Here is a 17,785-nt window from a genome sequence, read left to right as displayed (position 1 = left end):
CCAGTTTTCCACACCTGGGATGTGGATCGCCGACAGATAACAAGAGTGAGATTCCGCCCACTGAATTATCTTGGCTACTTCTGTCATCGCCAAGGAACTCCTCGTTCCCCCCTGATGATTGATGTAGGCTACAGTCGTAATGTTGTCCGACTGGAATCTGATGAATTTGGCCAAAGCCAACTGAGGCCAAGCCTGAAGCGCATTGAATATGGCTCTCTTTTCTTTAAACTTTCCAATGCCAATGAAAAAGTGTTTCAAAATGACGCCTCAAGCACACTGGCTTAAAACAAATGCCAGAGCAGAATGTACTGGAGTATACGACTCCAAGCTACAGGTCACCAGCGTCAAGCCCAAACTCCATCCAGCCGGGCTAGTAGTCCTGCAGAGTGATTGCAGCTATAAACAGCCCACAGTAATAACGGCTGTCACAGAGTAAGAGGGGATACACACATGCCTATAAGAATTTGAGCAAGTTGATTACCCTTATATAGAAAATAAAGGACAGTCTGTTCTGAGGTATTGAGTGTCCCAGAAATTAAACGACTGCACATACCTCAATGCTGAGTAACAGCATGATCTGTCCCACACGATGAAGAGGTCCTTTCATCTCCTCCTGTAGATCTGTGGGAACAAACAGGGTCTTAGATAATATCTGCTAAGACCATCATCAGCAGGGCAGCACATAGTTCCCATTGCTTTAAAGCCACCTGTAGCTCTACCTGTAGGAATACAGCTACACCCTGAATAAAATAGCACTCACTGGTACCATTTTAAAAACAAACTCTTGATTGAAGAATCTAAACTAACACCTCACTTTGCCTCTTCCTATCAATAACACAGGAAAAGAGAATGACTGAGGTGGGAGGGAAGGGAGGAGCTATATATACAGCTCTGCTGTGGTGCTCTTTGCCTCCTCCTGCTGACCAGGAGGCGATATCCCACAAGTAAGGATGAAATCCGTGGACTCATTGTATCTTGTAAAAGAAAAGTTGAGTGCGACAGTGATGAAAAAACTTACAACTTTAGCACAATGGGAATTAATACTTAATGGTAACTGTTTATTTCAAGATTTTCTTAAAATATATTCTATGAGCAGAATCTATTTACGTAAAATATATTTCCTTTCCATTCAGAGATTAAGCACACGCTAGCACAAAATGCTTACAAATTAGAGAATTTCTTTAAACCTTGCAACTAAATTATTAGTTTTTAGTATTAGCAAAACAATTTGACACAGCGACTTGTTAGAGTAAGTGGAGTATAAAATTCCCGCTCAGGAGTCAGAAGCACTGCAGCGCTATGCACTAGTCTGGAGTGAGGAAAGTCTACTCAGAACTTGGTCACAATGAAACCAGTGGGATACTTGTATGACGTCACAGGAATTTGGGAGAAACATAAGTATACTTTACAAAAAAAAAACAACCCAAAAACAACAAAAAAAACCCAACATCATTTATGCTTACATGATAAATTATTTTCTTTGTTGGCAGTGAGAGTACACAAATTAATTCACTACCTATGGGAAATACCCAACCTAGCCACCAGGAGGATGTAAAGACACCCGAAATATCCCTTCCCACTTCCACAACCCTCTCAGTAGTTCAAGCTGAGGATAAGGAAAAGTAGAGAGATAAAAAGGGGTACAGGTGTGCCAAAAGACTGCCACCACTACATGATGTCAGGGCGGGTCCGTGGACTCTCACTGCCAAGAAAGAAAATAATTTATCAGGTAAGCATAAATTATGTTTTCTTTCTAATGGCAGTGACAGCCCACAAATTCATTCATCACCTATGGAAAACTAATACCCAAGCTGTGGAGGACACAAAATGAACGAAGGGAAAAGGTAGGGAAGGCAGTCTTAAGAATAAGGCACCATCACTTTAAGAACCTTTCTACCAAAAGATGCTTTAGCTGAGGCAAAAACATAAAATCTGTAAATTTTGTGAAAGTATGCAATGAGGACCAAGTAACAGCCTTACACATCTGTTCCACTAAAGCTTCATTCTTGAAGGCCCAAGAAGAAACCACACAGGTAGAGTGAGCTGTAATCCGGGGCATGCGAATCAAACTTCTGAGCCAGAAGGATAGGATAACAGCAGTGACCTTCTGCCCCTTGCGGTTACTAAAATACAGGTTAAATAAGGTAGATGACTGACGAAATTCCTTGGTTGCCTGAAGGTAGAACTTCAAAGCTTTAACCACGTCCAGATCATGTAAAAGCCTCTCCTTATAAGAGGAAGGATTGAGACAAAGACGGGACAACTAATTCTTGGTTAATATTGTGAGTTGAAACAACCTTTGGTAAAAACCCCAACTTTGTTCGAAGAACAGTCTTATCCACATAAAAAATTAGGTAAGTAGGGTCACATTGAAGGGTGGATAATTTTTAAACTCTACTAACAGATGAAATAGCTAACAAAATAAATCTTTCCAAGTTAAAAGTTTAATATCAATAGAATGCATAGGCTTTATAAACGGAGCCTTATGAAGAACTAAGAACAAGATTGAGGCTCCATTGTAGAAGCAACAAGTTTGAAAACAGGTCTAATTCTAGCAATAGCCTGAACAAACAACTGAACATCTGGCAAACGAGCCAACCTCATGTGCAACAAAACTGAAAGACTAAATCTGACCCTTAAAGGGAAACTGAATCCAAATGTTTTCTTTCGTTATTCAGATAGAGCACGGCATTTTAATCAACTTTCTAATTTACTCCTATTATCAAATTTTCTTCATTCTCTTGGTATCTTTATTTGAAATGCAAGAATGTAAGTTTAGATGCCGGCCCATTTTTTGTGAACAACCTGGGTTGTTCTTGCCGATTGGTGGATAAATTCATCAACCAATAAAAAGTGCTGTCCAGTGGTCTGAACCCCCCCAAAAAAAAGCTTAGATGCCTTCTTTTTCAAATAAATATAGCAAGAGAACGAAGAAAAATTGATAATATGAGTAAATTAGAAAGTTGCTTAAAATTGCATGCTCTATCTGAATCACAAAAGAAAAAAATAGGGTTCAGTGTCCCTTTAAGATAACTAGCCAACAGGCCTTTGTAAACCATCCTGAAGAAATTGAAGGATACACAAAATTTCCACCTTGTGTCAAGGGAGTTCCCGATCCACACAACAAGTTAGATAGATCTTCCACACATTGTGGTAAATATGCCTGGTAACAGGCTTTCTGGCCTGAACCAAGGTATTGATAACCGTCTCAGAGAATCCCCTCCGAGACAAAAGTAAGCGTTCAATCTCCATGCAGTCAACCTCAGAGAAACTAGATTTTGATAGAAGAAATGACCCTGAGCCAGAAGGTCACCTGAAGCTTCTCTCTTTGCTGATCTATGAGGAAAAAGCACATTCTGACAGAGTCTATTACAGTTCCTGAGAATGTCACTCTCGTGCTGGGAATGAGAGAACGCTAAATGTAAAGATGGTGCTTGAACCAAGATGTTGTTCAAATAAGGCACCACAGCAATCCCCTGGAGTCTGACCTTTGTAAAGATCTTTGGAGCTGTAGCTAAACCAAAAGGGAGAGCTATAAACTAGAAATGATTGTCCAGGAAGGCAACATGAAGAAATGAATGATGAACCCTATGAATCGGAGTGTGTAGATACGCATCCCTCAGATCTATGGTGGTCAAGAAGAATGGACTTGGTTTCCATTTTGAAGGAGTGGACCTTCAAGAATTTGTTAAAACATTCTAGGTCTAGAATGGGGTAAAAAAGTTTGCTCCTTTTTTGGAACAACAAATAGATTTGAATAGAATCCCTCTCTACCTTGGGAACTGGAATGATACCTCCCATGGATATTAAATACTGTACACAGCGTAGAAAGGCCACCCATTTCTCCAGCCTCCCCGAAACCCTTGACAGGAGGAATCTGCCCTCGAGGACGAGATCGGAAAACGATTTTGTAACCCCGGTATATAATGTCCAGAACCCAAGGGTCGGGGGCCGACCCTTCATGCAAATTTGTTGTCAGGGGTCAACTTCTTGGGTTGCTTGTTCCCAGCTGAGATAAGCTTCCAGGTACTCCTGGGAGGGTCCACCTTGGATGAGGCTGAATTCCTTTGAGTCCTGTTCTGACAAAAGGAACAAAAACATCCTGTATAACTTCCTTAAGATTTGACTTTCTTGTCCTGGGGCAGAAAGCCACCAGTGACCGTAGAGATAATTGAATTTAAACCTGGTCAAAATAAATTCTTCCCTTTAAAGGCAAGAGAAAGAAGTCTTGACTTAGAGACCATGTATGCTGACCAGTACTTTAATCAGAGAGCTCTTCTAGCAAGAACAGCAAAACCAGATGTCATGGCATTAAGACGAATAATTGCATCATAAATTAAGGAATTGGCCGTTTTTAGGGCCCAAATGCAGTCCTGAATATCCTCTGAGGATTCAACCTAAATCAATTCAGATAAGTAATCACACCAGAATGTGGCAGCTCTAGCCACCGCCGCAATACCTACAGACGGCTGAAAGAGCAAACCCCCCTGAAGAAAAACCTCTTAGATAACCCTCTAATTTTCTGCCCATAGGGTCCTTGAAGGAAGTACTATCCTCTAATGGGATAGTAGTACGTTTATCCAGAGAAGAGATAGCTCTAGGCACTGTACACCACACCACCAATTGTGATTGAGGATGTCTAGGGAACGGGGTCGCAGGGCACCTGGAGAGATAGATTGGGTCTGTAAAGCAGGCATGTCAGGGCTAACAGAAATCTGCGATGTTGCAGGCGTGAAAGGGTTAACGTGAGATGACTGCGGTAGTGCAGGTGTCCGATTACTAGGAACACTAGAATGAGACTGCAGGATATTAGTAAGACATGTATTGCACAACTGAGCAGGAGGACACCCAGTATTCAGCCTGCAAACCATACATTTATTTAAGTCAATTAACAATGCAGGACCAACTTCATCCTGACTAACGTCTAAAATAGAGAGGGCAGTAGTCTCCAGTACCAATACTATATTAGTATAAGCATAAAAAAAAATATCCCTTAAATAGCCCCTTTCAAACGCTTAAGTCCAGGATGTCTCACCACCTCCCTATTAAGCTACCTCTCACGCTGCCGGTCAGTTGAGAAATGTGACTCAGCACACACCGAGCAGAGACGTGTATAGGGCAGCTCTGGTATGGCGCCAATATTCTTAGGTGCATATCCCCTTTAATACTCCGCTGTGCGCAAAAATATATGCTTCACAAATAATAAAGCCGCCATCAATTTAAGCATGCCATACATGCTATGATTGCGGCAAACACACTGATACCCACATGGAGTCTGCTCGCCCCTGCCGCCGTCAACTCCACTTGAGCTGTACTAGAATCTAAAAAATACCGTGTGTTACCATCCTGCACCGGATCTGTATGAATAGTGTAGAAGTGCAAGATCCGGTGCCGAATATTAAGCACAGCTTCTCACAGTTGCTACCATTTGTTTAATCATACATAGAGATTTGTACCTGCACTGGAGGGTAAATCCACCATAAATATGTCCCCCTCCGTTAACATGCCTTCTTCCACGAGCCCACATATAAGCAACAAGCAATGAAGGGGAGAAAGGGAGAATAAGGGACTTACCCAGTCAGAAGGAAAGCTCACAAAACTGAAGGAGGTATGGGAACTTTCTTGTGACTATCAGAAGCTATCAGAAACAAAAACTCTACTAAGAGAATTACATTTTCCATACCAACTCCCCTTCCATCTCTTGTAGGAAACAATCCATTGAGGACCATAAAATAAATCTTCAGCAGAGCACCTCTCACTGCGAACCTCCATGAAATGAGGCAAAGAACTACTGAGAGGGTGGGGAAGTGGGAGGGATATTTAATGCTTTGTTTGGGGTGTCTTTGCCTTCTCCTGGTTTCCCATAAGTAATGAACAAATTTGTTGGATCTCACTGCCAATAGAAAGAAAAGTATTATTGGTAGCCACTAAGCTATTCATTTCAGAGAAGTTCAATGTTTCTTTATTATAAATATTAATTAAACTACCTGAAGCGTTCTTGGCTGGAACCCCTGCTCTCCACGGGAGAGATACTCGCTGAATGTACAAAACTACTGTTAGCTCCTTGTTTGCTGGGTGAGAAGGAATGACTTCCAGCTTCGGGTTTGCTTTTCGATCTAGAGTGCTTTTTCTTCTTGTTTTCGTGTGGGCTACTGCAAGAAAAACAAGAGGAAAACAATATAAACAAGAGAAAAAGCATAGCATGTCATACAACCTTATGGGACAGCCATGTATCTTAAAGTAAAGGCATTATAAATGCCATTCTTCATTTGATTCATGAAAGGTGATAATTAAATTTAGATGTTAAATGATACAGGATATCTGACATCCTTAAACAGAAATATTAACAGCATTTTGAACACGCAAGATAGATGTAAAACAATATGAAGATATAAATGCATTCTTCAACTATGAACAAAAATGTAACACTTTTAGCATAATCATGTTTATGCATTGGCTTTAAATAAACATCTTATTTTTATTTACTTTTCTTTCATGTTGGTGAGAGCCCAAAATCCATCACTCCTGGAAGTTATACTCCGGACAACTCAAAGAACCCTTAAAATACCCTCCCACCTTACTGGAAACGAGACGTATGGCCAAGCTAGAAAAGAAGAAGGTAGGAAAAGAAAGTGATACAAAAAGGAGCATGAACAAAAGGAGGTACATACTCAATCACAATAAAATAGTAATTGGGCGGGGGCTCATGGACTAGGATTTATACTCCTGGGTGCCCTATTTACTTTTATGCTAAAGATTGGACTGCCTGCCTGTTGCTATTTCTGCTTAAGCCCTGTCACTACTCTATTGCTTGAGCCTTTAGTACTCAAATATTGGACTGTCTACAAGTTGGTGAACCCTGCTCTGCCTAGTGACCAACTATTTTGTTTAACTCTTTGGTGCTCTGAAAGCTTGGTTTGGCTTCCTGTTTCTGTCTCCTGCTTTGCCCTGTAGACTACTCCTTTGCCTTGCCTCTTATTATTCAGAGCTCTGAGCTAACTTCTTGCTGATGTGTATGTTCTACCTCATTCCATTTAACTATTACATTTAGATAAGAATACTGTCCAGGATTGGTCTGAAAGAAATATCCCACGAACATTTCACAACCACCATGAAATAAATAAAATGTATGCTAACCTGATAAATTAATTTTGTTTCATAAAGGTGGTTAGAGTTCACGATCCATTACTCCTGAGAACTAAGCTGTGGAGTCCACAAGTCATCTGGGCGGGACCAGACATATTTCAAATAAATTGGAAAATTGTTTTTTTTTGTTTTGTTTTTTTAAATACAATAATGCCTGAAGGACTTGCCTACATCAAAATTGTAGAAATTAGAAAAAATATGTAAGTCAGATCAAAATATTGCCTTGAAAATTAGATCAGAGACCTCATTCTTAAAAGGCCCATGAAGTAGCAACTCATTTGGTTTAAAAAAAAAAAAGGGCAGAAATCTGTTCAGGAGACTGACCTGCCTCCAAGTAAGCTATATGAATCAAAAGCTTTAACCAAGATGCTAACAAAACAGCCGTAGCTTTCTGACACATTTTGGACCAAAAAAAAAACAGAAGAAAAAAAAAACAGGCTAGACTATTGTCAAGAATCCTCAGTAACCTGCAAATAAAAACTTCAAAACTCTGACCAGATCCAAATTATGGAGAAATTCTTTGGATTAGAACATAAAGAAAGAACAATCATATCACAATTGATGTTAACATAACAAACGACCTTAGGCAAAAAAATAAAAACAGAATTTATGTTTACCTGATAAATTTCTTTCTCCAACGGTGTGTCCGGTCCACGGCGTCATCCTTACTTGTGGGATATTCTCTTCCCCAACAGGAAATGGCAAAGAGCCCAGCAAAGCTGGTCACATGATCCCTCCTAGGCTCCGCCTACCCCAGTCATTCGACCGACGTTAAGGAGGAATATTTGCATAGGAGAAACCATATGGTACCGTGGTGACTGTAGTTAAAGAAAATAAAATATCAGACCTGATTAAAAAAACCAGGGCGGGCCGTGGACCGGACACACCGTTGGAGAAAGAAATTTATCAGGTAAACATAAATTCTGTTTTCTCCAACATAGGTGTGTCCGGTCCACGGCGTCATCCTTACTTGTGGGAACCAATACCAAAGCTTTAGGACACGGATGAAGGGAGGGAGCAAATCAGGTCACCTAAATGGAAGGCACCACGGCTTGCAAAACCTTTCTCCCAAAAATAGCCTCAGAAGAAGCAAAAGTATCAAACTTGTAAAATTTGGTAAAAGTGTGCAGTGAAGACCAAGTCGCTGCCCTACATATCTGATCAACAGAAGCCTCGTTCTTGAAGGCCCATGTGGAAGCCACAGCCCTAGTGGAATGAGCTGTGATTCTTTCGGGAGGCTGCCGTCCGGCAGTCTCGTAAGCCAATCTGATGATGCTTTTAATCCAAAAAGAGAGAGAGGTAGAAGTTGCTTTTTGACCTCTCCTTTTACCTGAATAAACAACAAACAAGGAAGATGTTTGTCTAAAATCCTTTGTAGCATCTAAATAGAATTTTAGAGCGCGAACAACATCCAAATTGTGCAACAAACGTTCCTTCTTTGAAACTGGTTTTGGACACAGAGAAGGTACGATAATCTCCTGGTTAATGTTTTTGTTAGAAACAACTTTTGGAAGAAAACCAGGTTTAGTACGTAAAACCACCTTATCTGCATGGAACACCAGATAAGGAGGAGAACACTGCAGAGCAGATAATTCTGAGACTCTTCTAGCAGAAGAAATCGCAACTAAAAACAAAACTTTCCAAGATAATAACTTAATATCAACGGAATGTAAGGGTTCAAACGGAACCCCCTGAAGAACTGAAAGAACTAAATTGAGACTCCAAGGAGGAGTCAAAGGTTTGTAAACAGGCTTGATTCTAACCAGAGCCTGAACAAAGGCTTGAACATCTGGCACAGCTGCCAGCTTTTTGTGAAGTAATACCGACAAGGCAGAAATCTGTCCCTTCAGGGAACTTGCAGATAATCCTTTTTCCAATCCTTCTTGAAGGAAGGATAGAATCCTAGGAATCTTAACCTTGTCCCAAGGGAATCCTTTAGATTCACACCAACAGATATATTTTTTCCAAATTTTGTGGTAAATCTTTCTAGTCACAGGCTTTCTGGCCTGAACAAGAGTATCGATCACAGAATCTGAGAATCCTCGCTTCGATAAAATCAAGCGTTCAATCTCCAAGCAGTCAGCTGGAGTGAAACCAGATTCGGATGTTCGAACGGACCCTGAACAAGAAGGTCTCGTCTCAAAGGTAGCTTCCAAGGTGGAGCCGATGACATATTCACCAGATCTGCATACCAAGTCCTGCGTGGCCACGCAGGAGCTATCAAGATCACCGACGCCCTCTCCTGCTTGATCCTGGCTATCAGCCTGGGGATGAGAGGAAATGGCGGGAACACATAAGCTAGTTTGAAGGTCCAAGGTGCTACTAGTGCATCCACTAGAGCCGCCTTGGGATCCCTGGATCTGGCCCCGTAGCAAGGAACTTTGAAGTTCTGACGAGAGGCCATCAGATCCATGTCTGGAATGCCCCACAGGTGAGTGACTTGGGCAAAGATTTCCGGATGGAGTTCCCACTCCCCCGGATGCAATGTCTGACGACTCAGAAAATCCGCTTCCCAATTTTCCACTCCTGGGATGTGGATAGCAGACAGGTGGCAGGAGTGAGACTCCGCCCAAAGAATAATTTTGGTTACTTCTTCCATCGCTAGGGAACTCCTTGTTCCCCCCTGATGGTTGATGTACGCAACAGTCGTCATGTTGTCTGATTGAAACCGTATGAACCTGGTCCTCGCAAGCTGGGGCCAGGCCTGGAGCGCATTGAATATCGCTCTCAGTTCCAGAATATTTATCGGTAGAAGAGATTCTTCCCGAGACCAAAGACCCTGAGCTTTCAGGGATCCCCAGACCGCGCCCCATCCTATCAGACTGGCGTCGGTCGTGACAATGACCCACTCTGGTCTGTGGAACATCATCCCTTGAGACAGATTGTCCAGGGACAGCCACCAACGGAGTGAGTCTCTGGTCCTCTGATTTACTTGTATCTTCGGAGACAAGTCTGTATAGTCCCCATTCCACTGACTGAGCATGCACAGTTGTAATGGTCTTAGATGAATGCGCGCAAAAGGAACTATGTCCATCGCCGCCACCATCAACCCGATCACTTCCATGCACTGAGCTATGGAAGGAAGAGGAACGGAATGAAGTATCCGACAAGAGTCCAGAAGCTTTGTTTTTCTGGCCTCTGTTAGAAAGATCCTCATTTCTAAGGAGTCTATAATTGTTCCCAAGAAGGGAACCCTTGTTGACGGGGATAGAGAACTCTTTTCCACGTTCACTTTCCAGCCGTGAGATCTGAGAAAGGCCAGGACAATGTCCGTGTGAGCCTTTGCTTGAGGAAGGGACGACGCTTGAATCAGAATGTCATCCAGGTAAGGTACTACTGCAATGCCCCTTGGTCTTAGCACCGCTAGAAGGGACCCTAGTACCTTTGTGAAAATCCTTGGAGCAGTGGCTAATCCGAAAGGAAGCGCCACGAACTGGTAATGTTTGTCCAGGAATGCAAACCTTAGGAACCGATGATGTTCCTTGTGGATAGGAATATGTAGATACGCATCCTTTAAATCCACCGTGGTCATAAATTGACCTTCCTGGATGGAAGGAAGGATAGTTCGAATGGTTTCCATCTTGAACGATGGGACCTTGAGAAATTTGTTTAAGATCTTGAGATCTAGGATTGGTCTGAACGTTCCCTCTTTTTTGGGAACTATGAACAGATTGGAGTAGAACCCCATCCCTTGTTCTCTTAATGGAACAGGATGAATCACTCCCATTTTTAACAGGTCTTCTACACAATGTAAGAACGCCAGTCTTTTTATGTGGTCTGAAGACAACTGCGACTTGTGGAACCTCCCCCTTGGGGGAAGTCCCTTGAATTCCAGAAGATAACCCTGGGAGACTATTTCTAGCGCCCAAGGATCCAGAACATCTCTTGCCCAAGCCTGAGCGAAGAGAGAGAGTCTGCCCCCCACCAGATCCGGTCCCGGATCGGGGGCCAATATTTCATGCTGTCTTGGTAGCAGTGGCAGGTTTCTTGGCCTGCTTTCCCTTGTTCCAGCCTTGCATTGGTCTCCAAGCTGGCTTGGCCTGAGAAGTATTACCCTCTTGCTTAGAGGACGTAGCACCTTGGGCTGGTCCGTTTTTACGAAAGGGACGAAAATTAGGTCTATTTTTTGCCTTGAAGGGCCGATCCTGAGGAAGGGCGTGGCCCTTACCCCCAGTGATATCAGAGATAATCTCTTTCAAGTCAGGACCAAACAGCGTTTTCCCCTTGAAAGGAATGTTTAGTAGCTTGTTCTTGGAAGACGCATCAGCCGACCAAGATTTCAACCAAAGCGCTCTGCGCGCCACAATAGCAAACCCAGAGTTCTTAGCCGCTAACTTAGCCAATTGCAAAGAGGCGTCTAGAGTGAAAGAATTAGCCAATTTGAGAGCATTGATTCTGTCCATAATCTCCTCATAAGGAGGAGAGTCACTATCGAGCACCTTAAGCAGTTCATCAAACCAGAAATATGCGGCTGTAGTGACAGGGACAATGCATGAAATGGGTTGTAGAAGGTAACCCTGCTGAACAAACATCTTTTTAAGCAAACCTTCTAATTTTTTATCCATAGGATCTTTGAAAGCACAACTATCCTCTATAGGAATAGTGGTGCGTTTGTTTAAAGTAGAAACCGCTCCCTCGACCTTGGGGACTGACTGCCATAAGTCCTTTCTGGGGTCGACCATAGGAAACAATCTTTTAAATATGGGGGGAGGGACGAAAGGAATACCGGGCCTTTCCCATTCTTTATTAACAATGTCCGCCACCCGCTTGGGTATAGGAAAAGCTTCTGGGAGCCCCGGCACCTCTAGGAACTTGTCCATTTTACATAGTTTCTCTGGGATGACTAAATTTTCACAATCATCCAGAGTGGATAATACCTCCTTAAGCAAAATGCGGAGATGTTCCAATTTAAATTTAAATGTAATCACATCAGATTCAGCCTGCTGAGAAATGTTCCCTAAATCAGTAATTTCTCCCTCAGACAAAACCTCCCTGGCCCCCTCAGATTGGGTTAGGGGCCCTTCAGAGATATTAATATCAGCGTCGTCATGCTCTTCAGTAACTAAAACAGAGCAGCCACGCTTACGCTGACAAGGGTTCATTTTGGCTAAAATGTTTTTGACAGAATTATCCATTACAGCCGTTAATTGTTGCATAGTAAGGAGAATTGGCGCGCTAGATGTACTAGGGGCCTCCTGAGTGGGCAAGACTCGTGTAGACGAAGGAGGGAATGATGCAGTACCATGCTTACTCCCCTCACTTGAGGAATCATCTTGGGCATCATTGTCATTATCACATAAATCACATTTATTTAAATGAATAGGAATTCTGGCTTCCCCACATTCAGAACACAGTCTATCTGGTAGTTCAGACATGTTAAACAGGCATAAACTTGATTAGAAAGTACAAAAAACGTTTTAAAATAAAACCGTTACTGTCACTTTAAATTTTAAACTGAACACACTTTATTACTGCAATTGCGAAAAAACATGAAGGAATTGTTCAAAATTCACCAAATTTTCACCACAGGGTCTTAAAGCCTTGAAAATATTGCACACCAATTTTGGAAGCTTTAACCCTTAAAATAACGGAACCGGAGCCGTTTTAAGCTTTAAACCCCTTTACAGTCCCTGGTATCTGCTTTGCTGAGACCCAACCAAACCCAAAGGGGAATACGATACCAAATGACGCCTTCAGAAGTCTTTTATAAGTATCAGAGCTCCTCTCACATGCGACTGCATGCCATGCCTCTCAAAAACAAGTGCGCAACACCGGCGCGAAAATGAGACTCTGCCTATGCTTTGGGAAAGCCCCTAAAGAATAAGGTGTCTAAAACAGTGCCTGCCGATATTATTAAATCAAAATACCCAGAATAAATGATTCCTCAAGGCTAAATAAGTGTTAATATCAATCGATTTAGCCCAAAAAAAGTCTACAGTTTAAATAAGCCCTTGTGAAGCCCTTATTTACAATCGTAATAAACATGGCTTACCGGATCCCATAGGGAAAATGACAGCTTCCAGCATTACATCGTCTTGTTAGAATGTGTCATACCTCAAGCAGCAAGAGACTGCAAACTGTTCCCCCAACTGAAGTTAATTGCTCTCAACAGTCCTGTGTGGAACAGCCATGGATTTTAGTTACGGTTGCTAAAATCATTTTCCTCATACAAACAGAACTCTTCATCTCTTTTCTGTTTCTGAGTAAATAGTACGTACCAGCACTATTTGAAAATAACAAACTCTTGATTGAATAATGAAAAACTACAGTTAAACACTAAAAAACTCTAAGCCATCTCCGTGGAGATGTTGCCTGTACAACGGCAAAGAGAATGACTGGGGTAGGCGGAGCCTAGGAGGGATCATGTGACCAGCTTTGCTGGGCTCTTTGCCATTTCCTGTTGGGGAAGAGAATATCCCACAAGTAAGGATGACGCCGTGGACCGGACACACCTATGTTGGAGAAACCTAGTTTAAAAACCGATTTATCCTGGAGAAAAACAAAGATAAGGATGCTCATAATACAGAGCAGACACATCAGAAATTCTTCTAGCAGAAGAAATAGCCAAAAGAAACAAGACATTCTGGGAAAAAAGCTGAATATCCAAAACGTGCATCGGTTCAAAAAGGACGCACCTGTAAAACTCTGAAAAATCAAAATTAAGATTCCATGGAGGAGAAGTTTGTTTAAACACAAGTGTAATTCTGACTAAGGCCTGGATAAAATTCAGAATATCCAGAAATGCAGTAATCTTTTGAGAAACAAAACAGAAAGGGAAGAGATATGGCTCTTAAAAGAACTAGCGGATAAACAAGCATCCTAAAAAAACAGAAGTATTTTAGGAATTCTAAAAGTGAGCCAACGCAACCCATGTTCCACAGACTAGGAAATAAAAACCTTCCACACCTTGTGAAAAACTACCTTGTCTTGTAATTCTGTGAAAATGCTGTGTTCTATTCTTTTCCAGTCCACTATATATGGAGTATAACCTTGAGCCAGCCTCCGAAGAAGCGCATCCACGAAACGCGTCAGGCGTTCCTGAATGTGACCTACTTTGCATGTACTAACCTATGGACTTCCTAATAATTTTTTTCCAGCATTTGACTCCATTTGTATCAGCTCATCCTTTTGCTTCTAAGTCTTTGTATTTTGGCGGTTGGGAATACCACTTACCGGATCAGCTGATCGTTGGCTTTTTTCCACTGTGGATACATAGCATTCTCTTTGCCCTTTTGCATTCTGCCCTTACCTGTGCCTAGCTACGACATTGGAGACGCACCAGGAAGTGCGTTTCTCACCACGGACGACCAGATCTCCTTGCATGTCATGAAGGACACACAAGCTGGACCCCCCCCGGAAGGGCTTCATCGCCGATTCGAGAGGTAGTACAGAGTGTACCCAGGCGCCCCACCAGACCAGTGGAGGGTAAGAGAAACGGTTTTATATTCTTATTAGAGAGACAAGTTGATATCGACTGACACCTCTTGACATCTAGGCTGAAGGGGGCACACAGACACTTGAAGAATTTTTATAAGAGATATGCTCCGAGTTCCTTCATTTGGATGCAACATTACTCCTTCTTTTGACTGTTTGTCCTACCACATACGGATTAACTATTGTGACACATACCATTACCGTTGGGCCTCAAATATACACTTCTGAGTACCCAAGGGCTATTTATTGAACACTTTTTGCATTTGAGAGTATATGCTAATTCTGACTAAGGCCTGGATAAAATTCAGAATATCCAGAAATACAGTAATCTTTTGAGAAACAAAACAGAAAGGGAAGAGATATGGCTCTTAAAAGAACTAGCGGATAAACGAACATTCTAAAAAAACAGAAGTATTTTAGGAATTCTAAAAGCGAGCCAACGGAACCCATGTTCCACAGACTAGGAAATAAAAACCTTCCACACCTTGTAAAAAACTACCTTGTCTTGTAATTCTGTGAAAATGTTGGGTTCTACTCTTTTCCAGTCCACTATATATGGAGTATAACCTTGAGCCAACAGGAGGAGGCTAGGAACCAGTTCCTCTAACACCTGTGGCAGGCCTGCTACTAGCTCCCATAGGGTGTTCTTGTGCCACTACTCCTACTCCGATATCCCTGTGTCCATACTGTAGCTCTTTGAGGGGAAAACTGTGCCTCAAAAAGATCTTCTCAAACACCTGGATCACCTTCCTCCTGCAAAAGAAAAGACCAGACTAGTTTTCCCTAAGGGAGAGGGGTTTTTAAGGGCTCGGGGAGTTTTGGGATCTTTGCCTCCTCCTAATGGACTCTCACCACCTTTACGAAAGAAAAAAAAAAAGTAACAAAAATGTCCTAATCAATGTCTACTGGCTGTTCATATTTTGTGTTTAACAGTACAGTCCTGCCAAATCAGAAGCAATGTAACTTGTAGAATTGTTGCTCGCAATGGTAAAACAACATTTTTGCTTACCTGATAAATTTCTTTCTTTCCAGATATGGAGAGTCCACAAAGTCATCAATTACTAGTGGGAATATCACTCCTGGTCAGCAGGAGGCAAAGAGCACCACAGCAAAGCTGTTAAGTGTCACTCCCTTACCCATAATCCCCAGCCATTTGACCAAAGTTAAATGGAAAAAAGAATAACACAAAGGTGAAGAGGTGCCTGAGGTTTAGTAAAAAATAACTGTCTAAAATTAAGGGTGGGGTCGTGGACTCTCCATATCTGGAAAGAAAGAAATTTATCAGGTAAGCATATCTTTTGTTTTCTTTCCTAAGATATGGAGAGTCCACAACGTCATCAATTACTAATGGGAACCAATACCCAAGCCAGAGGACACAGATGACTAGGGAGGGAGAACAAGACAGGCAGACCTAAACAGAAGGCACCACTGCTTGATGAACCTTTCTCCCAAAAGAAGCCTCAGCCGAGGCAAAAGTATAAAATTTGGAAAAAGTAAGCAGAGAAGACCAAGTTGCAGCCTTGTAAATCTGTTCCACAGAAGCTTCATTTTTGAAAACCCAAGAAGAGGAGACAGCCCTAAGGAATGAGCTGTAATTCTCTCAGCAGACTGCTGACCAGCAGTCTCATAAACAAAATGAATAATACTTCTCAATCAGAGATAAAGAGAAGTAGCAGTAGCTTTCTGACCCTTACGCTTTCCTGAGAAACAAACAAAAAGGGCAGAAGACTGGAGAAAATCCTAAATCGCCTGTAGGTAGTATTTTAGAGCACACACAACATCCAAGTTGTGCAACAGATGTTCCTTATGAGGAGGAGGATTGGGACAGAAAGAAGGAACAACAATTTCCTGATTAATTTTTCTATCTGAAACCACTTTAGGGAGAAATCCCAACTTAGTACGCAGGACCGCCTTACCTGCATGAAAGATGAGATAAAGCAAATCACACTGTAAAGCCGAGAGCTCTGAAACTCTTACAGCAGAAGAGAAAGCAATAAGAAACAAAACCTTCCAAGATAACTTAATATCTAAGGAATGTATTGGCTCAAACAGAGCCTGCTGCAAACATTTAAGGACAAGGATTAGGCTCCAAAGAGGAGCAAAAGGATTAAACACAGGCCTGATTCTGACAAGGGCCTGACAAAAAGATTGAACATCTGGTACATCCTCCAGACGCTTGTGCAACAAAAATGCTTACCTGATAAATTGATTTCTTCTACGATACAACAAAAGTATCAAATTTGGAAAATTTGGAAAAGGTATGAAGGGAGGACTATGTCGCAGCCTTACAAATCTGTTCAACAGAAGCATCGTTTTTAAAAGCCCATGTGGAAGCCACGGCTCTAGTAGAATGAGCTGTCATTTTTTCAGGAGGCTGCTGTCCAGCAGTCTCGTATGCCAAACGGATGATGCGTTTCAGCCAAAAAGAAAGAGAGGTAGCCGTAGCTTTTTGACCCCTACGCTTTCCAGAATAAACAACAAATAGAGAAGATGTTTGACGGAAATCCTAGGTCGCTTGTAAGTAAAACTTCAAGGCATGAACCACGTCCAAGTTATGTAACAAAATATCCAAGTGAGGGCCAGCACTCCTGCTTAAAGTGCTTGTGAAGACTGGGGTAAAACTGCCAAACCCCATCAGTAATCCAGTAAACATGTAATGTCCACAGCACTGTAATTAATAAATTTCTCCTTTATTCAGACATATAAAAACAGCAACGTTTCGTGACTGTGTGTCACTTAATCATGCTTTACTTAGCTTAACACAGGTCTCTACTTTTAAACCTTAATTTTTAGCGCCAGTCACTCTGTGGTTGTACTCTCACAGAGTGACTGGCGTGAAAAATGAAGGTTTAAAAGTAGAGACCTGTGTTAAGCTAAGTAAAGCATGATTAAGTGACACACAGTCACTAAACGTTGCTGTTTTTATATATCTGAATAAAGGAGAAATGTATTAATTACAGTGCTGTGGACATTACATGTTTACCCAAGTTATGTAACAGACGCTCCTTCTTGGAAGAAGGATTAGGACACAGAGAAGGAACAACAATTTCCTGATTAATATTCTTATTGGAAACAACCTTAGGAAGGAATCCAGGTTTAATACGCAAAACCACCTTATCAGAATGGAATATAAGATAAGGCGAGTCACATTGTAACGCAGAAAGCTCAGAAACTCTTCGAGCAGAAGAGATAGCAACTAAAAACA

General features: G+C 41.8%; 1 protein-coding gene across 3 annotated transcripts in view; it reads right to left on the bottom strand.

Moving 5' to 3' along the window:
- The window catches only part of SFSWAP (splicing factor SWAP), a 589,383-nt gene that overhangs the window by 11,653 nt on the left and 559,945 nt on the right, over positions 1-17,785 (bottom strand). For all 3 annotated transcript variants that reach the window (XM_053701863.1, XM_053701864.1, XM_053701865.1), the window contains one exon: positions 5,988-6,152. In XM_053701863.1, the coding sequence (XP_053557838.1) occupies positions 5,988-6,152 (165 nt within the window). The remainder of the gene's footprint in view (positions 1-5,987; positions 6,153-17,785) is intronic.

Source organism: Bombina bombina, chromosome 2 (genome assembly GCF_027579735.1).
Source record: "Bombina bombina isolate aBomBom1 chromosome 2, aBomBom1.pri, whole genome shotgun sequence".
NCBI lineage: Eukaryota > Metazoa > Chordata > Amphibia > Anura > Bombinatoridae > Bombina > Bombina bombina.
This window is presented reverse-complemented; position numbering and strand designations above follow the sequence as displayed.